Consider the following 21,853-nt stretch of genomic DNA (forward strand, 5'->3'; position numbering starts at 1 on the left):
TTGTCTCATGTTCATCTTTTTATCTCAACCCCAAATGTATTCAGTATATTGAAAAAACAAAGGAATTGGCCTTGCTGTTCCAATACTTTGGAGGGGACTGTATTTTATTAAATGTATGAAACATTTAGCTAAATATTTATCTAAATGTCTGAAATATTTAGCTGAATGTACCAAACATATTAGATAAATATTTAACTAAATGTTAGGTACATTTAGCTATTATTATAGTATTTATTTAGACATGGAGTATGAAGATTGTCTTTTCCATCTGTTGTGTGTGTGTGTGTGTGTGTGTGAGCGAGAGAGAGAGAGAGAGAGAGAGAGAGAGAGAGAGAGAGAGTTTTAATTAAAAATATATTGTATAATATTTTTAATTAATTTTAATTACTTTCAAACAACCGAGTGTTTTTGTATTTGTTTGCATTGGTTGCTCATAGCTGAGGAAAAACGCAAAGATTGAATGCCACCATGTGTGCAGTGAAGAGTGACTCAAGTGTCAATATTTACAATATTTACTTGCCAAAAAACAAAATGTATGGCCCCGTATCTAAAGCCACACCTGATTAGAACTAGATTCTAATTCTCTAGATGACTGATATGATTTTCAGATGCACACTTTTAACATCATCTACTTTTAAAAAAATATGATACTGTCACTTTATTGACTTTTGGTTCGTCACTAACTCTTCCATCTCTGTAGCAGAAATTGCATGCTCTCGCTCAGCCATTTGCTTCCGGGTCAGGGGGAGGTCATCATCAGGGTAAATCAGATGAGACAAACGCTGTCAGCAGAAAAGAAATAATGGTACTGAGAGAGAGAGAGAGAAATTGGCTAAAACACTGTTTGCCCTGGGTAAGGGCGTGGGACTGTGGGAACAGGGCTAGCTCCTAGAACAGCTGGGGAGACATGGGTTCTGAGCCTCACCTGTCTGAGAGTGCCAGTGCTGAGGGAGAGCTTGACCAGGCTCCACCCCGGAACCAGTACAACAGAGGAGAGGGCCAGCAGCCAGCCCAGCACGTACGCCCAGTCTGGGTACACATACCAGCGGTTAAAGGTCAGGGGCTTGTAGTCCACCACAGAGAAAATGAAGGAACCCTATAGGACAAGAGTAAGAGTAAGAGTAAGAATTTGTATTATCTCTGCCAGGCGAGAGATAATAAAAATTTCCATCATTATCCATTGAAATACATTGAGTGTTAACTCCTCACTCCCCCTAACCGGCCGGTAGGGACCGCATGTGATCAACAGCTGCTTCCGTTAAAATTCCAACAAAATAATCCACCGGCTAACGGTACGTTAATGTTTGAATCTGTGGCAATTATTTTGTTGATATTTTCATGTTGAAATTGATATTTTACATTGCTGGTCTTTTGGAATTGTTCCTGTCCAGATTGTTCCTTTCCATATTTGAAAGGAAAGTGCCAGACTATAACGTCAACGTTAGCTCTGTCTAACACATCGTGGCTGATATGAATGAAATTAGCTAACATGTCACCACCTTTAGCATTACTTCACTGAATCTGCGTTTTTGGGATTTTCAGTGGCACATGGTAAAAACTTGTAATATTGTATTTGTCTGGTTGCATTGATTGTGTAGCCTCTATTGTTGCATCAGCAAAGCTAACACGCCTGGAAGAGATCTGCACTCTACTGAGTGCACTCTTCTAGTTATAAATGTTATGTTACATGTACCATACTGCCAATGTGTAATGGAAGTAGAATTAACAAGAAATTGTCTTTACAGTAAAGTTCAATTGTTAAAATTGGCCCAATTTTGGAACGTTTCATTTTAAAACTTACTGGTTGAACTTCAACTATGACAGTGGCGTGCACAATGCCGGTGCCACATATGCTGCAGCACCTGCCCCTTTGTCTAAAGATATAAAACTGCCCTTTTGATTTGTGACTTTTTCGTGACCTTACACCTTCGGTTGAGCATTTCAATGCAGTGCTTAGTGGATCACATTCACACTCGCCGGCTGCTCTGCGTGGTTCTAACTGATGGTTCGTTCCAGTGGCGCAACTACACAGAGTGGTCCGGGCCAGTTTCAAAAAAGCCGACTGGACATCCCACAATGGGGGTGAGTCAAACTCACCAGAGTCACCAGCGGTGTGAAGTAGAGCCAGCAGAGCTTAAAGATGAGGCAGGGACGGTCCCCGGTCATGTCCTCAATCACATCGATCATGCGCTCCGCCCCTGCTCGAGGGACACACAGAGAGCATTATGGTGTGTATAAAGAAAACCTCAACTGAGAACAAAAGGCTCTCCTCTCCTCTGCCTCAATCTACAAATTTAGAATTTCATAAATTTTATACATTTAAAAAAAAATTATTAAAGCCATTTTCATTAGCTGTTCTTAACGTTGTGAGTACTTTGCATTGGTTCTTTTTCATAATCCGTTCCCATTTGGTGCCATTTTTTTCTTTTCTATTTTCACAGAGTATTGTATCAGAAAGCCACAGTTCGATGGAAGGTGCACTGTTTTGTGCAGTAATGTGTTAATACAGTCAGGTATCTTCCTAAGTTGAAGTTCAGGCAGCAAAGTCCTGCACTCACCAAATAGCCAGCCCATGGCCAGAACCTCGAACACACACAGGAAGAACAGACAGGCCCCATTACAGGCATAATAGTCGAAGAGCTGAAACACATACATCCCCCCCTGATGGACAGCAGGGGAAATGACAAGGGTAGGCAAAGGAAAAAACGGTCAGTAAATGACAGATTTGTGCATGCAATCACATTATAGACAAGTTTGTGCTTCCCAAACAGTTTGAGGAAGGCCCTTTCCTGCTTCAGCACGACAATGCTGAGCACACAGCGAGGTCCATATAGAAATGGTTTTGTCTAGAACACCATGGAAGAACTGAACTGCCTGCACAGAGCCCTGACCTCAACCCCATCCAAAACCTTTTGGATCAATAGGAAAGCCAACTCAGGGCCAGGCCTAATCGCCCAATCACCTTATTAAAGCTCTTCTGGCTGAATGAAAGCACATCCCTGCAGCAATGCTCCAACATCTAGTATAAAGCTTTCCCAGGAGAGTGGAGATTGTTATAGCAGAAAAGGGTGGACCAACTCCATATTAATCCATATAATTTTGGATGAGATGTTGGATGGCAGGTGTCCACATACTTTTGGCCATGTAGTGTAATATATTTTTTTCCCCCAACTGTCGTCTCACCTGTGTGACCATCACCAGCTGCAAGATGAAGCAGGTGAGGCAGAAGAGCAGGAGGAAGATCTCTCTGCGCCCGGCCCTACGCAGTACCCTGGGAAACATGTCCGTCACCGACGTCATCACCACCTCCATTATCACAAACTGACCGACAGATAGACAGATACCCCAAGGTTCACCAGAGAGGCAGGGAGAGAAAGGGAAGAAAATATGGAATGAAAAAGAAAGGAAGGGAGAGATAAATATGATTGATACACAGTAATGTTTAATTAGTGTGTTCCTGCTTGTGAGAAACTATCCACAAATACATCTTTATTAGCTATGAAATGTTGTCCAGTTAGCTCTGCGTGTAATCGTGCTCTGATCTACGATGACCCAGCATCATGCCGAGCAAGCTCAGTACAGCTTTACTTCATATTAAACAAAGAACCAAACCAGAATGATCTAGAAGTGTGCAAGGACTGCAGCCAGTTATGGTGCTGGCAGTTTCACAGACAGAGCAGCCAGGGATGGTGAGCCGCAGCCAGGTGACTGATTACCTGTGTGTCCAGGCCCAACAGGATGATCATAATGAAGAAGCACACGGCCCACAGCTGAGGTAGGGGCATCATTGCTATTGCTTGGGGGTACGCAATGAATGCCAGACCAGGTCCTGGGAGCAGGGGGGGGGGGGGGGTTAACTTGTGGTTAACTTATGGAAGAACTAGAACAGTATGGAAGAACTTGACTGACCTGCACAGAGCCTTGACCTCAACCTCATCCAACACCTTTGGGATCAATTTGAAAGCCAACTGCCAGCCAGTGCCCAATCTCACTAATGCTCTTCTGGCTGAATGGAAGCAAATCCCTGCAGCAATGCTCCAACATCTAGTATAAAGTCTTCCCAGAAGAGGGGTTGTTATACCAGCAGACATTGGCCTGACCATAGGAAGCCTAGAATCGCGCTAACCAATTCCATATTAATGCCCACAATTTTGGATGAAATGTCATGTGCCCCCATGCATTTGGCCATGTAGTGCATACGCACACGCACCCCAATCTGGAATGCACAATTGTCTGCAACCACAGCCGCGTACCATGCGCGAACCCCCTTTCCAATTCGGGAGAGCTGGAACATCCATGGTTCTCCTTCGAAACGCGTGCTGTCCAACGTCTGCTTCTTTTTGAGTTTAAAACTGCAGCTAAACTCGCACAGAGTGGCGTCCGAGGAAGACCGGACAAATTTGGCTTTGATGTGCAGTCACACAAGCACCATTATCAGCTGGTCAGGGCCATTCAAGAGCAATGAAAGGCAGATCACTATCTGACTGAATCCTCTCATGTCCTGGGCAATGCAGGCGCCATTTGTACATCATCCTGTGAAGCTACCGGCCAGTCAGCACTGGCGCGGTCTGGATTTGATGTAAGGCCATGAGGCTATCTATTGTGGTGTCCTAACCAAATGAGCCATCCAGCAGATTGATTTGTTTTATACTTATATTTTTGTCACATCTTAATCATTTGTCTTAACATACTATACAAAGAACTTCAGTACCTGATTCTGCCACTTCCTCAATGGCGACGCCCTGCTCATGTGCTATGAACCCCAGCACAGAAAAGACCGCGAATCCCGCCACTACACTGGTCATGCTGTTCAGCAGGCACAGCCACAAACAGTCTCTGCGGAAACACCACCAGGACAGTAAAATAATTCCCTGACCTTCCCTCAATTTCGCCTTTTTTTTCTTTCAAGGTGAAAGAAATGAAGTGTTTGCTCCTATGTGGCTATATGTGGGTATCTCTGGATTGCACTAGACAGAGGTATACATGTGGGTTTCGCAGTATTGCACTGGACAAAGTGTTGCATATTTATGATTAAGAACCTGACCTTTTTCCTCTGCCTTCCTGCCCTAGTATACTGTGGGTAAGCTAGGACCTTACTTGTAGCAGTTGTTGTTATAGGTGTTGTAGCTACCCAGCACAGTCAGAGAACCCACTCCAACACTGTAGGAGAAGAAGATCTGTGATCCTGCCTCCATCCACACCTGCAGTGACATCACAAATTGTGAACACATAGATGGAATATGGCTGAAAAAAATTAACATGTTCCCTGGCTGAATGAAATAAGGAAAGATACATTTTGCAGTGACAAGGCGATGGGGCACTGCCTAACATATGCTGATGTTACGGAGTTCTTACCTGTGGATCTGTCAGGTGGGAGGGGTCAGGGTACAGGTAGAACACCACCCCCTGCAGAGCTCCAGGTAGAGTTAGCCCTCGTATCAACAACACCAAAAGCATCAGGTATGGGAAAGTAGCTGTGAAATAAACCACCTGGCAAGAGAGAGAGTTTACAGAGTTTCTTTTATAGCCATGTGAAAATATCATGTTAATTTCAGATCTTTTGGCATTCAAAGAGTTCCTGTGTTGGGACCAAATGCCCAACATTCAATTCAATTTTCAATTTCAAAGTGCTTTATTGGCATGGCAAATATAAGCACTTGTGTTGCCAAGCAGTGGTTACAACATACAACTATATACAATGAATCCGAGAATGTGAATTTCTTATATAAAAAATATAAAAATATATACAAAAATATCAGTAAGTGATGTTAGGTGTGTGTGTGTGTCTGACTATCTGTGTGTTGTGTGCATGAGTGAATATTATTGTCTGCTTGTACGCGTGTATGCTGTGTGCAAATGTGTGCATGAGGTGGTCACACATTGTCCCTTAGAGTATGGCAAGAGAACAGAAATTGTGCTGCTAGTATGCAGCAACCTTTTTCTTCTCCTAATAGGTAGGATAATCTATCGTCATTGGGTATATCATTGAATTGGGGACATTTCTGGATCATTTTTTTGGCGAATTTGGTCAAATTTGGTGCATTCCATCAGGAAGTGTTTTTCAGTTTCATTGCATTTGCATTGTTGGCACAATCTTTTTCCTTCTGGCAACCATGATTTTCTGTGCCTGCAAGTTACTATGGCTAAGTGGTGCTCGCTGAGTCTATACCTCGTCAAGGTGGTTCTCAGTTTTTTGTCAATAACTGTGGTCAGGTAGTTCACCACAGCATACTGTCTTTTTAGGGCCAAATAACATTGCATTTTACTTTGCGATTTTGTTTTAGTTTCCCAGTAGGTTATATAATTCTGTTTCAGCTGTGTTGCAATTTGGTTTATTCTAATTATGTTTGTAGTTTTGTTCTGATCCTGAGCAGGTGAGGTGTTAGTGTGTCATTAGTGTATGTGGGGAACTAAGGCTCAGGACCAGCTGAGTGAGGGGATTGTTTGCTTTGCTCAACTCTTGGCATTGCAGGGCTTTGTATTGATGTAAGTGGGGGGTCACTTTGTTTTAGGTGCTTCCAAAATTTGATTGACCTTTTTTGTATTTTTATAAGTAATGGGTATTGGCCTAATTCTGCCCTGCATGCATTATTTGTTGTGTTTCTATGTAATTTCAGGATATGTTTACAGAATTCTGCATGCACGGTTTCAGTTGGATGTTTGTCCCATTTGCCAAATTCTTGAGTGATGAGTGGACCCCACACTTCACTGCCATAAAGAACAATTGGTTCGATTACAGCTCCAAAGATTTTAAGCCAAATTCTAATTGGAATCTCTACACAAATTTGTCGTTTCATGGCGTAGAAGGCCCTGCGTGCTTTCTCCCTTAGTTCATTCACTGCAATGAACTCTCTCTCTCTCTCTCTCTCTCTCTCTCTCTCTCTCTCACATGAAGCAAGCAACATCCGTTTCAATCTTTAACTGAACCAAATTTGTTGGCAGACTCATTAAAAGTTACCTGATAAGAACACATGTAGAGGAAAAACAGTAAAAACAAAATCAAACAGGACAGGACATGTTTGGTGCGTCAAAATGTCAGCATTGTTTACGTGTCCCTGTTGGACTGATCACACGCCACTCTGTGTTGAGTATTCCAGTCTATTACACAGTCAGTCTCACTCTTTGTAGAGGCAGCCCAGGTAAAGACATTCTGTGCTTATCTCTCTCAGTAGCTCTGGGACAGACCTTGCCTGTAGACTTCACCCCCTTCCAGATGCAGAAGTAGCAGATGACCCACATGATGATGAGGCACAGAAGCACCTCCCACCTCACACTGCCCACCTCCTCAATGCCCCCCGAGATCAACAGCACACGTCTCCTGGGGGTGGAGGTGGGGGGGAGAGAAAGAAAAAGAGAAAAATGAGGGGAGGAAAGGGAGGGAAGCCAGGAAAAAGTATAAAAATATGGATTTTAACAACTTAATTCACATTAAAAATATTCTGCCAGTTAATTTACATTTATTCACATGTACTGTAAGAACCATAATGCTCTGCACACCCCTGTGCCCTAGCCCTACCATGTACACAAATAATGAAAATTTTCTCTTCTTATGGTTCTGCTAGTATTAATTCACATAAATGCAAAAAGGTTAAACTAGGTCAATGTGCTACATCTGCAAACTAGACTAATATGTCCCTACACATCACCTTATTTATTAGCAGACACTCTTTTCTTGAGCAACGTAGACTTTTTCCATACATCTATACAGTTGAATATTTACATAAGCAATTCAGGGTAGATTATGAAAAGACTTGAACACAACCTCTGAGTTTCCTAGTTCCCTAACCCTGAGGTCTGTCAGAGGTGCAATCCTACAGAACTCAGCCTGCAAACTTACTCCCAAAACTCAGTGGTTGCAGAAGATGAGTTGTTGGGCTGTTGGGTCCAGTTTGTGGTGAGGTTTCGATTGGAAAAGTCCACACAGTGATCTGAAACACAGAGAGAGGCTATTCCTTAATCACATGCAGACAGCTGTTAATAAAATGAGCTCTGCATAAGGAAAAGGTTATGAGTGTTAATACATGTGAAAATATATATTTATAGACATATTACAAGTGTTAAGGATACATTTTGAAACCATTGCAAAACAAATAGTAAATAATTGCGCATTCTGAAATACATTCTATGAAACAAGCATAAGATCACATATGAATGTTGCAACCTGAAATACCAACATATATCACACATACTGGCATGCAGAGGCATCACAATAATAAGTTCCTCATGTTTAACTGATCTGAATTTGCTGCACAATTTTTTACCTGTATGCAGGAGGAGCAAATGTCACCTGTATTTCAGGTGTTCTTACAGTCAGCCCAGTGTAGCTTAGAGACGGGCTCTGTACCTGTGTCCCCCTGTATGGACTGCAGGTGGAGTTATACCACTTACACTAATTTCAGATTTTACCTGAGTTCCAGGTGTTGGAGCAGCTGGCCCAGGGCAGCTGTGAGCTGAAGGAGAAGTAGAGGTACAAGAGAGCCCAGGCCAGGATGATGATATAACACATGCAGCTGTAAAAGAGGATCAGCTGGCCCGCATAGCCAATTCCTGAGGCACACGCAGGCGCACACACACAGACACACACGTACACACATATACACACTCGATTAGCAGCTGACAATGGCAATCCCTGAGACACACACAGGCACATAGACTTGGTTGTGAGCATGCCTGCTGCGGTTTCTCTTTGTATTTGGATTCCTGATGGTGACACTGATGCCTTCTGCTTTGAGAGACACTCTGGATAAAAGTGCCTGACAACTGCCTGTAATATACTGTGACTATTTCTCCCTGTGTGATGGCACCATTTCCCTGTAAGAGTAAAGTCCACCTCTTAGCCTCACAGAGCTAGATTCTGGTGTAGAAGTGCAATACTGCAGCTGCAATAATGATAGATTAATTTTCCTGGTGACCTTTGATTTGGGAGAATATTCAAACTCCCTCCTCTGCCATGACTGAGTACTGTAACCCTACTGCTGATTATCCATTAGCTCCCAGTGTATTCACTGACCCCAGTCCACATCTCCATGCCTTGGCCTGGGAGATTGAATACATTTGACATTACATCCAATTATGAGCTACCCTGCATGGCCGCGGGACACACAGAAACATAAACTGGCCTGACCATAAGGCTGATCCACACAGTAGAACAGGACCTTAATAGGGTGGGTCCATCGCAGCCTGGAGTCACACTAACCATTCCCAACTCACATCAACAGTGCACTTTTGCAGTTGTTGCATTTTTTATATGTCTATAGAGTTTGGGGATACGCATATAAGAACAATTGAACTGAACCCCTGGCTGCATGAGGATATTTGTACATGGATTGAGAGGCAGCTGATCTATGGGCTGGGCTACAAAGTCTCTGCTTCGTTTAATCTTTAATCACATGCTCATACCTGGTGAGCCTGTCTCTTCTCTCCTTCACCCCCTATTGTGATCTCGGTTTTACCCATTTGATGAGACGTTTCTGGCCTCTCACCCTCAGCCAATGGGCACAGCTTCCTCCAGCAGGTGATGCCCCCCTCCTGGGTGTACTGTCCCATGGCAGTCTCCAGCAGGAACAGGGGTATCCCACAGGTCACCACAAACAGCAAATACGGCACAAGGAATGCTCCTACAGACGCACCCACACACAAAGGGAACATCTGAGATAACCAGTCTCATGGCTGGAACAAGACCACAGATATTTAGTTCCAGGGAACTAGCAATCTTTCACTATGGCTGTGTCTGAATCAGCGCACTTGCCTACTATTCAGTGTACAAGTTGAGTATACTGGATAAGAAAGTTGTTAAGCTGGCGATATTTTCTCTGAATTGCAGTGTGCTTAAAATTCCAGGATGATTTACTAATTTCTGGGGTTTTGTTGAGTGTGTTTCGAGGCATACTTTTCTGGGAGCAAACAACCGTTTTGATCCCATGAATATGATGTTCAGCTTTGCTTTATAAGGAGCAGCTTCACTGATGTTTTCCTTCAACAACAACACTTGAGCATGATGTACAAGGGCAGAACATCTTAAAACACTTTCACAGTACGGTTGGGAAATAGTATGGAGGATATTTTTTGCATATTGCCCATCGCAGACTAAAATGCGCAGTTGCTTAGCAAACAGTACATACTTTGAAGACAGTAGTTTGAAGGCTGAATTTGACACAGGCTTTGTGACTCTGCTTGGGAGTTTCCCATAATGAAGTCCAACCTTTTATGTAACATCTACACATATGAACAGAGCACTGAACACTACACCACCCAGAATCAAGAACTATGTAAATAAAAACTCATTTAGAATATATAGGTACATTTAACATATAAATCAAACCAATTGTTCACATTAAGTCTTATAAAACTCACAGTCTTACTTATGTTTACTCAAACTCAATGACACTCTCTGTCATACTTATTAATATACATGGTCTCACTCTGGAGCACTCACACTCCTACTTGCTCTTAGACTCATAAACCTTACACTCATACTCACACCTATACACTCATACACTCACTCACACTCATACTCATACTTACACTTATACACTCATGCACTCATACACACACTCATATCCATAATTACATTCATACTCACACTCATTCTCAGATACTCATGCAATTACATTGATACACACTTATTCAATTGTACTCACACTCATACACTCACTCACTCACTCATACTCACTCATACACTCACTCATTTACTCACTCACTCACCACCGCCGTTTTTGTAGCAGAGGTATGGGAACCGCCACACATTTCCCAGCCCCACTACGTTCCCCGCCACCGCCAGGAGGAACTCCACCTTACTCCCCCACTGGCCCCTCTCCTCCAATGGCCTTTCGGCGGTCTCCCTCTCCTTCTTCATCTGCTCCTTCTTCATCTTCTTCCCCTGGGATCTTTCACTCTCACTGTGTCCCTCTCTAGTGCTGTCCGTTCCTCACTCTCTGACCGCTTTCCTTCGTCTAGACACAGCGAGCTGGGAAGAGGCTGATGTTTTACCCACTGACTGTCTGACACGTTCGTACATGTGCACAGTGTATCTGTGATGCTGGTCCAATTTACCAATAAGTGACAGGGCCACGTTAAAGAATAGCCATCTTTTTATTTGTAAAGGCCCAGCTATTACCTGAAAACATTAAGTATAAAGTGAGTTAGCCACAATTTGAAATGCAATCCAGCGGTGGGACACAGGATATAGGCTACAAATCTCCAAATGTGTCCAATTTTGTACACAAAAATGCATGTTTTATAACCTTAACTGACATTTCCGCTTTGATTCAAATAAAGGTAGAAGTTTTATCACTATGCTGCTGTGAGATTAATTGCATGGGAAAAGAAATGGAAAGATTCCACCGCTACATCACCACCACTCAACTTTCATGCTAGTCTGCCTGCACGAGACTTTGCTAGGATATACACAGTTGGCGTACATCTTAATTTGTTCTATCAAGGTTTGACCTTGTCATTTGCGTGAGATCTATTAAAGTATTCATTTAGATAAGGAGTGTGAAGAATGTTTTTCCCCATAAAAATCTGTTGTGTGTGAGTGTATGTGTGTCAGAGAGAGAAAGAGAGAGAGAGAGAGAGAGAAAGAGAGAGATCAGTGACTCACTGATTTGAACCTACCATATAGGATTTGGCAAGAAAACTTGCGGGGGGGGGGTCTTCGTCCTCTATGCATCCAAAGCATCAGGGGGCGAGTCTTGTACTGATGCAATCGTATGGTGGACGTGTTTTGCAGGGAGTCTTCAGTGCTGCAGATAGACCTTTCTCCAATGATCGGCAGCATGTTGTAACTCCACCCACACTGGAATTGATAAAACCTTACTCTCTTACCACAAATGTCCTGTATGTGTGTGTTGAGCAAGGTCTGCCCACCAAACCTGCTCCACACCCTGCCCCCTGGTGCAAACCGATCCAGAGTAAGACTCAGAGAACCCTTGGTAAGATAAAAATGAATTTAATCAAACTCTCATTAGACAGAAAGACAAAAATTGTCACAAAACCATCAATTATCAAAAGGTAATCATAAAATGGAAACACCAGACCGGTATATTGTAAATATATAAGTCAAGCCAGTGGTCATTAAAACTGCCAGGAATGATGACTTGGTATATTCTGCATGTTTTTCTCATTAATATGGCTCACATTCTTAATTAATTATTGATTAATTAATAATTGCTCATTTTTATCACTACCCATCAGAGCACTGCACTTTGGAACTGCTGGCTCTCTGCTCCCAGTCTCCTTTTTGAAGGGGTGTTGACTGCTCTTGGTATGTCAAGGTGTGGTTTTCATGGTCATTGATTTGCATTGCTGTGTTTTTATTTATCTGGATATCTCTGCTTCAAATATATCAGTCATTACTCCATTGTGTATGAACTCACAGCCATTTTCCCCACAAATAAAACAAAAAGATAAGTTACTTTGAAACCAGGGTCAAATCAGAGATATTCTACCATTCTCTATATTTTTAGTTAATGTTTTTCCAATGGAGGTTCCCCTTTAAAAAGTTCCTCCTGCCTTTGGCAGTGAAGGAAAGTTCCAGTTAAAAGCCAATCCTTGTGCATCTGACTTTCAGTCTTTTTCTTATTGGCTGGATTGCCATGATATCAAGCTTTTAACCATGGTCTTCATTTTTTAAAGTAGGCTAGGTGTTTATCTGCCTAAACATGCAAATTTAGAATTTCTTATACTTTATACATTTAAAAAAATATATATATACAGCCATTGTCATTATCTGTTCCATGCATTGTGAATACTCACCAGTTCTCATTTAATGGCATTTTTCATTTCTAGTTCAAATTATTGTATTAGAAAGCCACAGTTCATTGAAAGGTCCACTGTTTTACGTGTTAATACAGTCAGCTGTCTTCCTAAGTAAAAGTCCAGGCAGAAAAGTCCTGCACTCACCAAAGAGCCAGCCCATGGCCAGAACCTTGAACACACACAGGAAGAACACACAGGCCCCATTACAGGCGTAGTAGTCAAAGAGCTGAAACACATACATCCCCCCCTGGTGGACAGAAGGGGAAATTAAAAGCATAGATATCACGGGAAAATACAGTCAGGAAGATACTGAAGTGATTTGTGCTGCGTGAAACCTGGAAATGTGGTTATGAGCAGAATGATGCAAGTTTTAATTATTTTATGTGAGCATGAATTACTTTTATTTACATTTAAGGATTTTAAATTGGTAGTGATTAAAATGTTGTTTGTGTAATCTGTGTAGGCCAAAGGAGCCTGTGATAAGAACATCCTCTGGGTAAACTGATAACACATATTGAAGTGTACTTTTTTTTCTCTCCCAAGCTGTCTTCTCACCTGTGTGACCATCACCAGCTGCAAGATGAAGCAGGAGAGGCAGAAGAGCAGGAGGAAGATCTCTCTGTGCCCGGCCCTCCGCAGTACCGTAGGAAACATGTCTGTCACAGATGTGATCACTCCCTCCATCCCCACAAACTGAACAACAGACCGACACAGAAATGTTCACAAGAGACAGGCAGGCAGTGGACAGAAGAGTGTGGAAAGAAGGAAAGAAAAAGAAAGCAAGAGAGAAATAATGACTGTCACAGAAAGTTTTCCTGTTTGTGAAAAATAAAATACATCTTTATTAGTCATGAAATGTGTGACCCAGCACCATGCCTTGCTAGCACAGCTTCATTTCATGTTAAATCATGAACCAAACCGGAAGGATCTAGAAGTGTGCAAGGACTGCAGCCAGTTGTGGTGCTGGCAGTTTCACAGACTGAGCAGCCAGGAATGGTGAGCCACAGCCAGGTGACTGATTACCTGTGTGTCCAGGCCCAGCAGGATGATCATAATGAAGAAGCACACGGCCCACAGCTGAGGTAGGGGCATCATTGCTACTGCTTGGGGGTACCCAATGAATGCCAGACCAGGTCCTGGGAGCAGGGAGCAGAGGAGAACATGGAGGTGATGGGAAGGATAACAGGAGGAGAGTGAAGGAGACAGAATGAATGGGAGAAAAATAAATGATCCAATAGTGTTTACTCTTCCTTCCCTCCCCTCCCAGGTCAGATTCCCTCTTATTACATTTGCACATTTTCTGCATTTAGCAGATGCTCTTATCCAAAGTATCTTACACAGATTGCCATTTTACATACCGTCTCTTAATACAACTGGACATATTTTACAGCAGTAATATTTAGGTTAAACACCCTGCATAATGATACAAACACAGCACCCCAGCTGGGAATTGAATCCACAATCTTTGAGTTGCATATTGCTCCTTCTCTCCCTTTCAAGTTCAACTCAAATACTTCATTGTAATTATATAGGCTCAATATCACTAAAGCTAATAGGAGAGAGAGAATATAATAACAGTTTATGACTGCCTGATTTTTGGTCACCATCAAGCTTTGTAGCCTACTATACTACTTAAAGGGTTACCTTAGCACTATAATTTTTGTCAGCACAGTAGGGTATTCAGTACCATGGCGTTTTCCCATTTGTGATTTTCTGGAAATGAATATATCTTTAACTTGTCACATCTTCAGCATTTGTCTTGGCATACTGTACAAAGAGCTTCAGTACCTGATTCCGCCACTTCCTCAATGGCGACGCCCTGCTCATGTGCCATGAACCCCAGCACAGAAAAGACCGCGAATCCCGCCACTACACTGGTCCTGCTGTTCAGCAGGCACAGCCACAAACAGTCCCTGCAGAAACACCACCAGGAGGGTACTTTCTTCAAGGTGAAAGAAATGAAGTGTTTGCTGTTAAGTGGCTTCCAGGAGTATTGAGGATTATGGAAGACTAAACATTTTGTAGGATACGCAAATTGTTTTATATCAAATTTGACACCCAAAATAGTTTACTGCAAAATGTAGGGTACAAATGATGTGTACTATTTTATCACCAGAGATTTTTTTGGTCAAGATTGTGATGGCGGAGCCTGCGCTGGTCTACAAATGTAGATACATAATAAAATGCAAGTTTCATTTTATGTGTTTTTACAAATTGCTATGTATTCTCAGTTCAGAAAGCTTCATATCCAAAATATAAATAAATGCAGTAGATTAAATTACATCACTGAGTGTTAATTTTTTTTCATTGACAATTATTGTTAAATACATTTAATAGAAATGCAATTTAACTACCTAGATAGCTATCTACCTACCTACCTACCTACCTTGAACTTCCTAGCAGTTGCCTTTTTGAGTCAGGCAGCTAGCTACTTACTTTTGCCTAAATTTAACTTGAGATAGTTGTAACTAATGTAGTTTGGTAGATATATATGTGGCTATCTAGCAAGCCACATTTGAAGTCACTGTTTCATTGTATGGCAGGGAAGATGTGGAGAGGCTGATTTTTCCCTCTGCATTTCTGCCCTAGTGTACTGTGGGTATGAAAGGGCCTTACTTGTAGCAGTTGTTGTTATATGTGTTGTAGCTACCCAGCACATTCAGGGTACCCACTCCAACACTGTAGGAGAAGAAGATCTGAGATGCTGCCTCCATCCACACCTGCAATAACATCACAAACTGTGAACACATTGGGGGTGTGGCTAAAAATTCATATATTCCCATTTATAGGCTGAGTGAAATACAGAAAGAGAAATTTTGCTGTGACATGTGGCATAAGTTGACGTTATGGAGTACTTACCAGTGGGTCTGCCAAGCGGGTGGAGTCAGGGTACAGGTAGAACACCACCCCCTGCAGAGCTCCAGGTAGAGTTAGCCCTCGTATCAACAACACCAAAAGCATCAGGTATGGGAAAGTAGCTGTGAAATAAACCACCTGACAAGAGAGAGAGTTTACAGAGTTTCTTTTACAGCCATGTGAACATAGCATGTTAATTTCAGATCCTTTGGCATTCAAAGAGTTCCTGTGTTGGGACTAAATGCCCAACATGGCTCTCCAAATCTGGTCACCAATATTACCCAGTCAAACTGTCTAAAATTCCCTCTTCCACTCAATATTTATGGTGTTTCACCCAGGTAGGAGAGTTTTTCAGGTGAGTCATATCCTCTCCACTGTAAAGTGTGTTAAGATTGTGTAACAGAAGACATTACATCAGTGCAATCCCTAACACACAACCCATCAGATATAGTCTTCATGCATAATGCAGAATACACTGACTTCATTTAGTAGACACTGTCACTGTCATTATTGGCCTTATAGTGTGCACATCATCTGGAACATTTTATCAAATAACATAAAGCTGCTAAATGAATTATGAAAACCATAAACCAAAATGTACATGTAATGGGCAGCATGGTGGTGCAGTGGCCTGGGCCTTTCTTGGAGCGGAGTATTCCAGTCTATTACACAGTCAGTCTCACTCTTTATAGAGGCAGCCCAGGTAAGGACATTCTGTGCTTATCTCTCTCAGTAGCTCTGGGACAGACCTTGCCTGTAGACTTCACCCCCTTCCAGATGCAGAAGTAGCAGATGACCCACATGATGATGAGGCACAGAAGGACCTCCCACCTCACACTGCCCACCTCCTCAATGCCCCCCGAGATCAACAGCACACGTTTCCTGGGGGTGAGGGGGGGAGAGGGAAAGAAAAAGAGAAAAATGAGGGGAGGAAAGGGAGGGAAGCCAATAAAAAGAAGATAAATATTCATTTCAACTTTATTTACATAAAAACTATTCTGCCAGGTAAATTACTTTTATTATCATATAGGAACCATAATGCTGTGCATGTGCCTTGTCCTCTGGCCATACCATGCAAAAACAGTACCCCGTTTGAGATTTGAACCCCGAACCTCGAGGCACAAGCTCCAAGTTTCAAGCCCAGTTCCCCAACCCTACATTCTGTAGGAAGTGCTGTGCTTCAGAACTTAGCCTGCAAACTTACTCCCAAAACTCAGTGGCTGCAGAGGATGAGTTGTTGGGCTGTTGGGTCCAGTTTGTGGTGAGGTTTCGGTTGGAAAAATCCACACAGTGATCTGAAGCACAGAGAGTACGCTTTCCTAAATCATCGAAACAGACTCACCGGATATTGCAGCTAAGCTGCAGGCCATTTTAAACAAACATGACTGTCACTTCTGGGACTGCAGTACCAAAAAAAATGGGAGTTGTCTTAATAACCCCAGCTGAGACCTCGCTGAGAAACAGGCTTTGTACCTGTATGCACTGTGGAATACAGGAGGAGCATACAGTGTCCTCCAAAAGTTTGGTAACAGCTGAATGAAATCAGTTTTTTTTACATATTCTTAATTTAAGGCATATATGTATTTGATATAAAAACATGAATATAAGGTGAAAGTACAGAAAATCAGCTTTTGTTTGATTTACATGGACATATGCGCTCCATAATGTGTGGCTAAAGCACAAATTCTAAGCTTCAGTAAAGGCTGAGAATCTGCACTTTAATTGTGTTTCCCTTTGCACAGTGTCAGTCCCAACACTTATGAAGTAAATTCAAACATCCATGATTTCTGAACCCCAACGCAATTGTTAGAAGGGAATTTGTCGTGAATGGGCTTTAACATCCAAAATACTGGTATGGTCCTTTAAGTTTATCCATTGACTTTTGTACACATACAAATTGGGACTCCTGAAGACTGAGACTCAACACAGCTGTTTTTGTAAAATGGGAGAACTTATATGCAGGTAAATACCATGATATAAAAGTTGCTTGTAGTTTTGTGCCATATTCACCTTTTGATCTCAAATCCAAAAAATTCCTTAAGTACACAGCAAAAATATTTAATTTCACTCAACCTTTAACATACTTTCGGAAGGCACTGAATGTCACCTGTATTTCAGGTGTTCTTACAGTCAGCTCAGTGTAGCTTAGAGACGGGCTCTGTACCTGTGTCCCCCTGTATGGACTGCAGGTGGAGTTATACCATGTACACTGCATTTCAGATCTTACCTGAGTTCCAGGTGTTGGAGCAGCTGGCCCAGGGCAGCTGTGAGCTGAAGGAGAAGTAGAGGTAGAAGAGAGCCCAGGCCAGGATGATGATATAACACATGCAGCTGTAAAACTGGATCAGTTGACCTGCATAACCAATTCCTGAGACACACACATGCACACACACACACACGTACACACATATACACACTCGGTTAACAGCTGACAATGCCAATCCCTGGTTTGATCCGATACTTTGTGCAGTTACTGGTAATGAATATGCCTGCTGTGGTTCCTCTTCATATTTGTATTCCTGATAAAATAAAACTGCTGTCTTCTGCTTTGAAAGATTCTCTGGATAAGAGCGTCTGACTACTGCCTGCGATGTATTATTACCATTTCTCCATATTTTTCCTTATAAGAATAGGCTTCGCCTCTTAGCCTCACAGAACTAAATTCTGGTGTAGATGTGCAATATTGCAGCTGTAGTAATTATAGATTAATATTCCCAGTAAACTCTCCCTCCTGTGCCAGCATACAATCACCTTCTAGACAATTATGTACTTCCCAAACAGTTTGGGGAAGGCTCTTTCCTGTTTCAGCATGACAACGACCATAGTTGTCAATAGTGGTGAGGAAGAATTTGACTGACCTGCACAAAGCCTTGACCTCAAACCCATCCAACACCTTTTGGAACAGTAGGAAAGCCAATGGCGAGCCAGGCCTAATCTCCCAATCAGCGCCAAACCTTACTAATGCTCTTCTGGCTGAATGGAAGAAAATCCTTGCAGCAATGCTCCAACCTCTAGTATAAATCCCTCCCAGAACAGTGGAGGTTGTAATAGCAGCATATATTTGCCACACAGTAGAACAGGGCCTTAACAGTGTACTGTAAGCCCCCAGCAGCCTAGAATCACACCATTCCCCACTTTTTCAGTTGTTTCTTTTTGTATATGCCTATAGAGTTTGGGGATTCAGATGTAAGAATAATTGAACTGAACCCCTGGCTGCAAGGGGAGATTTGTACATGGATTGAGAGGCACCCACCCCAAGTCTCCCCTCTGTTTAATCTTTAATCACATGCCTATACCTGGTGAACCTGTCTCTTCTCTCCTTATCTCTATTGGTAAAGCCAAAGTAATCTCTGAGTGAAAGAGAGTTTTACCCATTTGCTGACAAAGGTTTCTGGCCTCTCACCCTCAGCCAATGGGCACAGCTTCCTCCAGCAGGTGATGCTCCCCTCCTGGGTATACTGTCCCATGGCAGTCTCCAGCAGGAACAGGGGTATCCCACAGGTCACCGCAAACAGCAAATATGGCACAAGGAACGCTCCTACAGACACACCCACACACAACGGAAACATTTGAGATAAATCACCAGCCTTGTGACTGTTATGTGAACAAAACCAGAGATATTTAGTTCCAGGCAACCAGTAATCTATGATTATGGCAGGGTCCAAATCAGCGCACTTGCCTATCATTGACTATACTAGCTGAGTACACTGGATGAGTGAAACTGCGCAAATGCGTGCAGTAGGCAAAGTTCTCTCTTTTTTTGCACTGTAGCTAAAATCCCAGGATGATGTACTTATTTCCAGAGTTTTGCAGATTGTATTTGGGAGCACACTTTTTAGAAAGTAAATAATCATTTTCATCCCATGAATAATACATGCAGCTTCACCTTAGAAATGAGGTGCAGCTTCACTGATAACAACAACACGTGAGCATGACGCGCAAGGGCAGAACGTCTTATGGCACTTCCACAGTACGGTTTGAAAATAGTATGAAGGATATTTTTTGCATACTGCCCATCGCATACTAAAATGTACTTAGTAGATAGTACATACGTGGTGGACACAGTAGTTTAAAGGCTGATTTGGACACAGGCTTTGTGACTAACTCACAGAGTCATACTCACACTTACTCATACTTGCAGTCAAACCCATACTCACTTGCACACTCACACTTACAGTCATACACTCGGACTCACTCATACTCACTCATACACTCACTCATTTACTCACTTACTCACCGCCGCCGTTCTTGTAGCAGAGGTAAGGGAACCTCCACACATTTCCCAGCCCCACTACGTTCCCCGCCACTGCCATGAGGAACTCTACTTTACTCCCCCACTGGCCTCTCTCCTCCAATGGCCTTTCAGCGGTCTCCCTCTCCTTCTTCATCTGTTCTTCCCCTGGGATCTTCCACTCTCACTGTATCCCTCTCCGGTGCTGTCCGTTCATAACTTTTTCCTTTGGAAGTACACCTTCAAGAGGCACATTGTGTCAATGGGCTGCATTCAAACAACTTTGAATCTTGCTGTTGCAGATGTTTTAACAAAATTAAACGGCATATATTTCATAAAATAACAGCACTGCTGTAAGGAAAAATGTATTTTAAAAAAATAGTTTTTTCATTTCCCATTAGCATATTGGGAAGCAGGAGATTGTTTGGACAGGAATTCCCAAGAACCCATTTCCTGGTATTAAACCTTAAAGCATAAATATCAGAGATTAAGAATGAAACAAATAACAATGTCATATTTGGCGCTGCCGTAAGACCTAGCAGGCCATGCTTTCAGAAGATTTCTGGAGAACTGTAAACTGATCTTTGCAGTAAATAACAAATGGCTTCTTAGGCCGTTTTCATGTAAATTTTTTTGCTCCACATGTGTGAAACCAAAGGGTTCAAACGCATGTTATACAAACTATAAACTTTAAAGTACATGCGTGTGCACATCATTTAGAAACCATTGGGATTCACTAATATACTTACTTGGGTGCCGATTCAGTTAACTAAGACATGTTACACGGATCTAATGGTATGTTTGTATGGATTTTTCCCTTAATACAAAATATACATTGTAGGGAATATACATCTACTAATTATAAAATGGAAAGGATAGATAGTTAAAATGTGTCCATTTTAACAATTATCATATGGCACCAATTATGTAGGTGTAGCAATAATTGCAATAAGCAACCAGTCTCATAAAATGACTATTATCTAAAATATCTAACCATAAATTAGAAATTTCAATTAATTAAAATAACCGATATCAAAGGTCAAACAATGAAGTCGAATATTTAATAGATAACCTGAAGGATGGAAGGCGTTCTTGGAAAGGCTGATTTGACTCGGCTCTCATGTTTGTGTAACATCAAAACAGACCCGGGTTTTACACAAGCCTCTAATAATTTCGTCAGCTCCTAGATTGTTGTGATTAAATGAACATAAGAAAATTGTATTCAAATAATGCTCAATACCATCAGGTACAGCCAGTTCTCATCAGCTGCCTGTAAGTCAGTTATAAAATATTTTTTATTTGCATTGCAAAATTGTGCAAAGAAGTGACACGCAGTTATGCCCAAACAAATGCATGCAGATACATTGTCCAGTTGTCCATATTTATTTAATTCACTAGGTTTAATCAACAAAGGACGTATGAGTTTTTTAATAAAACTAATTCATGTTGTATATTAATCTTTATATTAATCTAATGTTTTTATTGTCTGAAAAAAGTAAAGCTTTTTTATGGCAGTGATGTTCACACTGCAGCTGGACATTGCTGTATGCACTTGTGAAGCAGAGTTCACTCATGGGACATGTACTGTGACACCTGATGTGTTGTCACAAACAGACTAAGTCACTACGTATTTTATAGTCATGGAGTCAGGGCATTAAACGTGGCAAAAATTAAGTTAGGACTAAAATACTTGGTTCTTTTTGTCAACTAAAATAATTATTTTTTTGTCATTTTTGTTTTGACTAAAATTAATGAAAAAGGCATGACTAAAATATGACTATAACTAAAATGCATTTTCACCAAAAGGCTAAGACCATGACTTAATCCAAAACTGGTGGCAGAAGCAACACTGATAAACTGTGAGAGTCACTTTCAGACATGTTCCTTTGTAAATGCCTGAGAAGTCATTTTTTAGGAGAGCCACAAGCACTGACATCTGTAAAGAGACAGCGGGAAGAAAAGAGTCCCTTTCACCCAGACGTGGAGCTTACCTGGTGGAGGAGAAGG

The 21,853-nt window shown here is 41.9% G+C and overlaps 2 protein-coding genes across 2 annotated transcripts; both read right to left on the reverse strand.

The window, feature by feature from the left end:
• Positions 1-496: 496 nt before the first annotated feature.
• Positions 497-10,997, reverse strand: LOC118209634 (sodium- and chloride-dependent GABA transporter 2-like). Its single transcript, XM_035385161.1, has 14 exons — positions 10,705-10,997; positions 9,483-9,617; positions 8,407-8,547; positions 7,838-7,928; positions 7,186-7,318; positions 5,356-5,490; positions 5,098-5,201; positions 4,712-4,836; positions 3,717-3,829; positions 3,184-3,321; positions 2,559-2,661; positions 2,098-2,198; positions 926-1,096; positions 497-782 (listed from the first exon to the last, which is right to left on the reverse strand). The coding sequence occupies exons 1-14, from the start codon at positions 10,868-10,870 to the stop codon at positions 654-656; spliced, it is 1,785 nt and encodes a 594-aa protein (XP_035241052.1). The 5' UTR covers positions 10,871-10,997; the 3' UTR covers positions 497-653.
• Positions 10,911-20,003, reverse strand: LOC118209132 (sodium- and chloride-dependent GABA transporter 2-like). Its single transcript, XM_035384291.1, has 13 exons — positions 19,853-20,003; positions 19,019-19,153; positions 17,843-17,983; positions 16,820-16,910; positions 16,365-16,497; positions 15,619-15,753; positions 15,376-15,479; positions 14,548-14,672; positions 13,783-13,895; positions 13,315-13,452; positions 12,904-13,006; positions 11,874-11,929; positions 10,911-10,952 (listed from the first exon to the last, which is right to left on the reverse strand). The coding sequence occupies exons 1-13, from the start codon at positions 20,001-20,003 to the stop codon at positions 10,911-10,913; spliced, it is 1,467 nt and encodes a 488-aa protein (XP_035240182.1).
• Between the last annotated feature and the right edge of the window lie 1,850 nt (positions 20,004-21,853).

Source organism: Anguilla anguilla, chromosome 12, assembly GCF_013347855.1.
Source record: "Anguilla anguilla isolate fAngAng1 chromosome 12, fAngAng1.pri, whole genome shotgun sequence".
NCBI classification, from domain to species: Eukaryota; Metazoa; Chordata; class Actinopteri; order Anguilliformes; family Anguillidae; genus Anguilla; species Anguilla anguilla.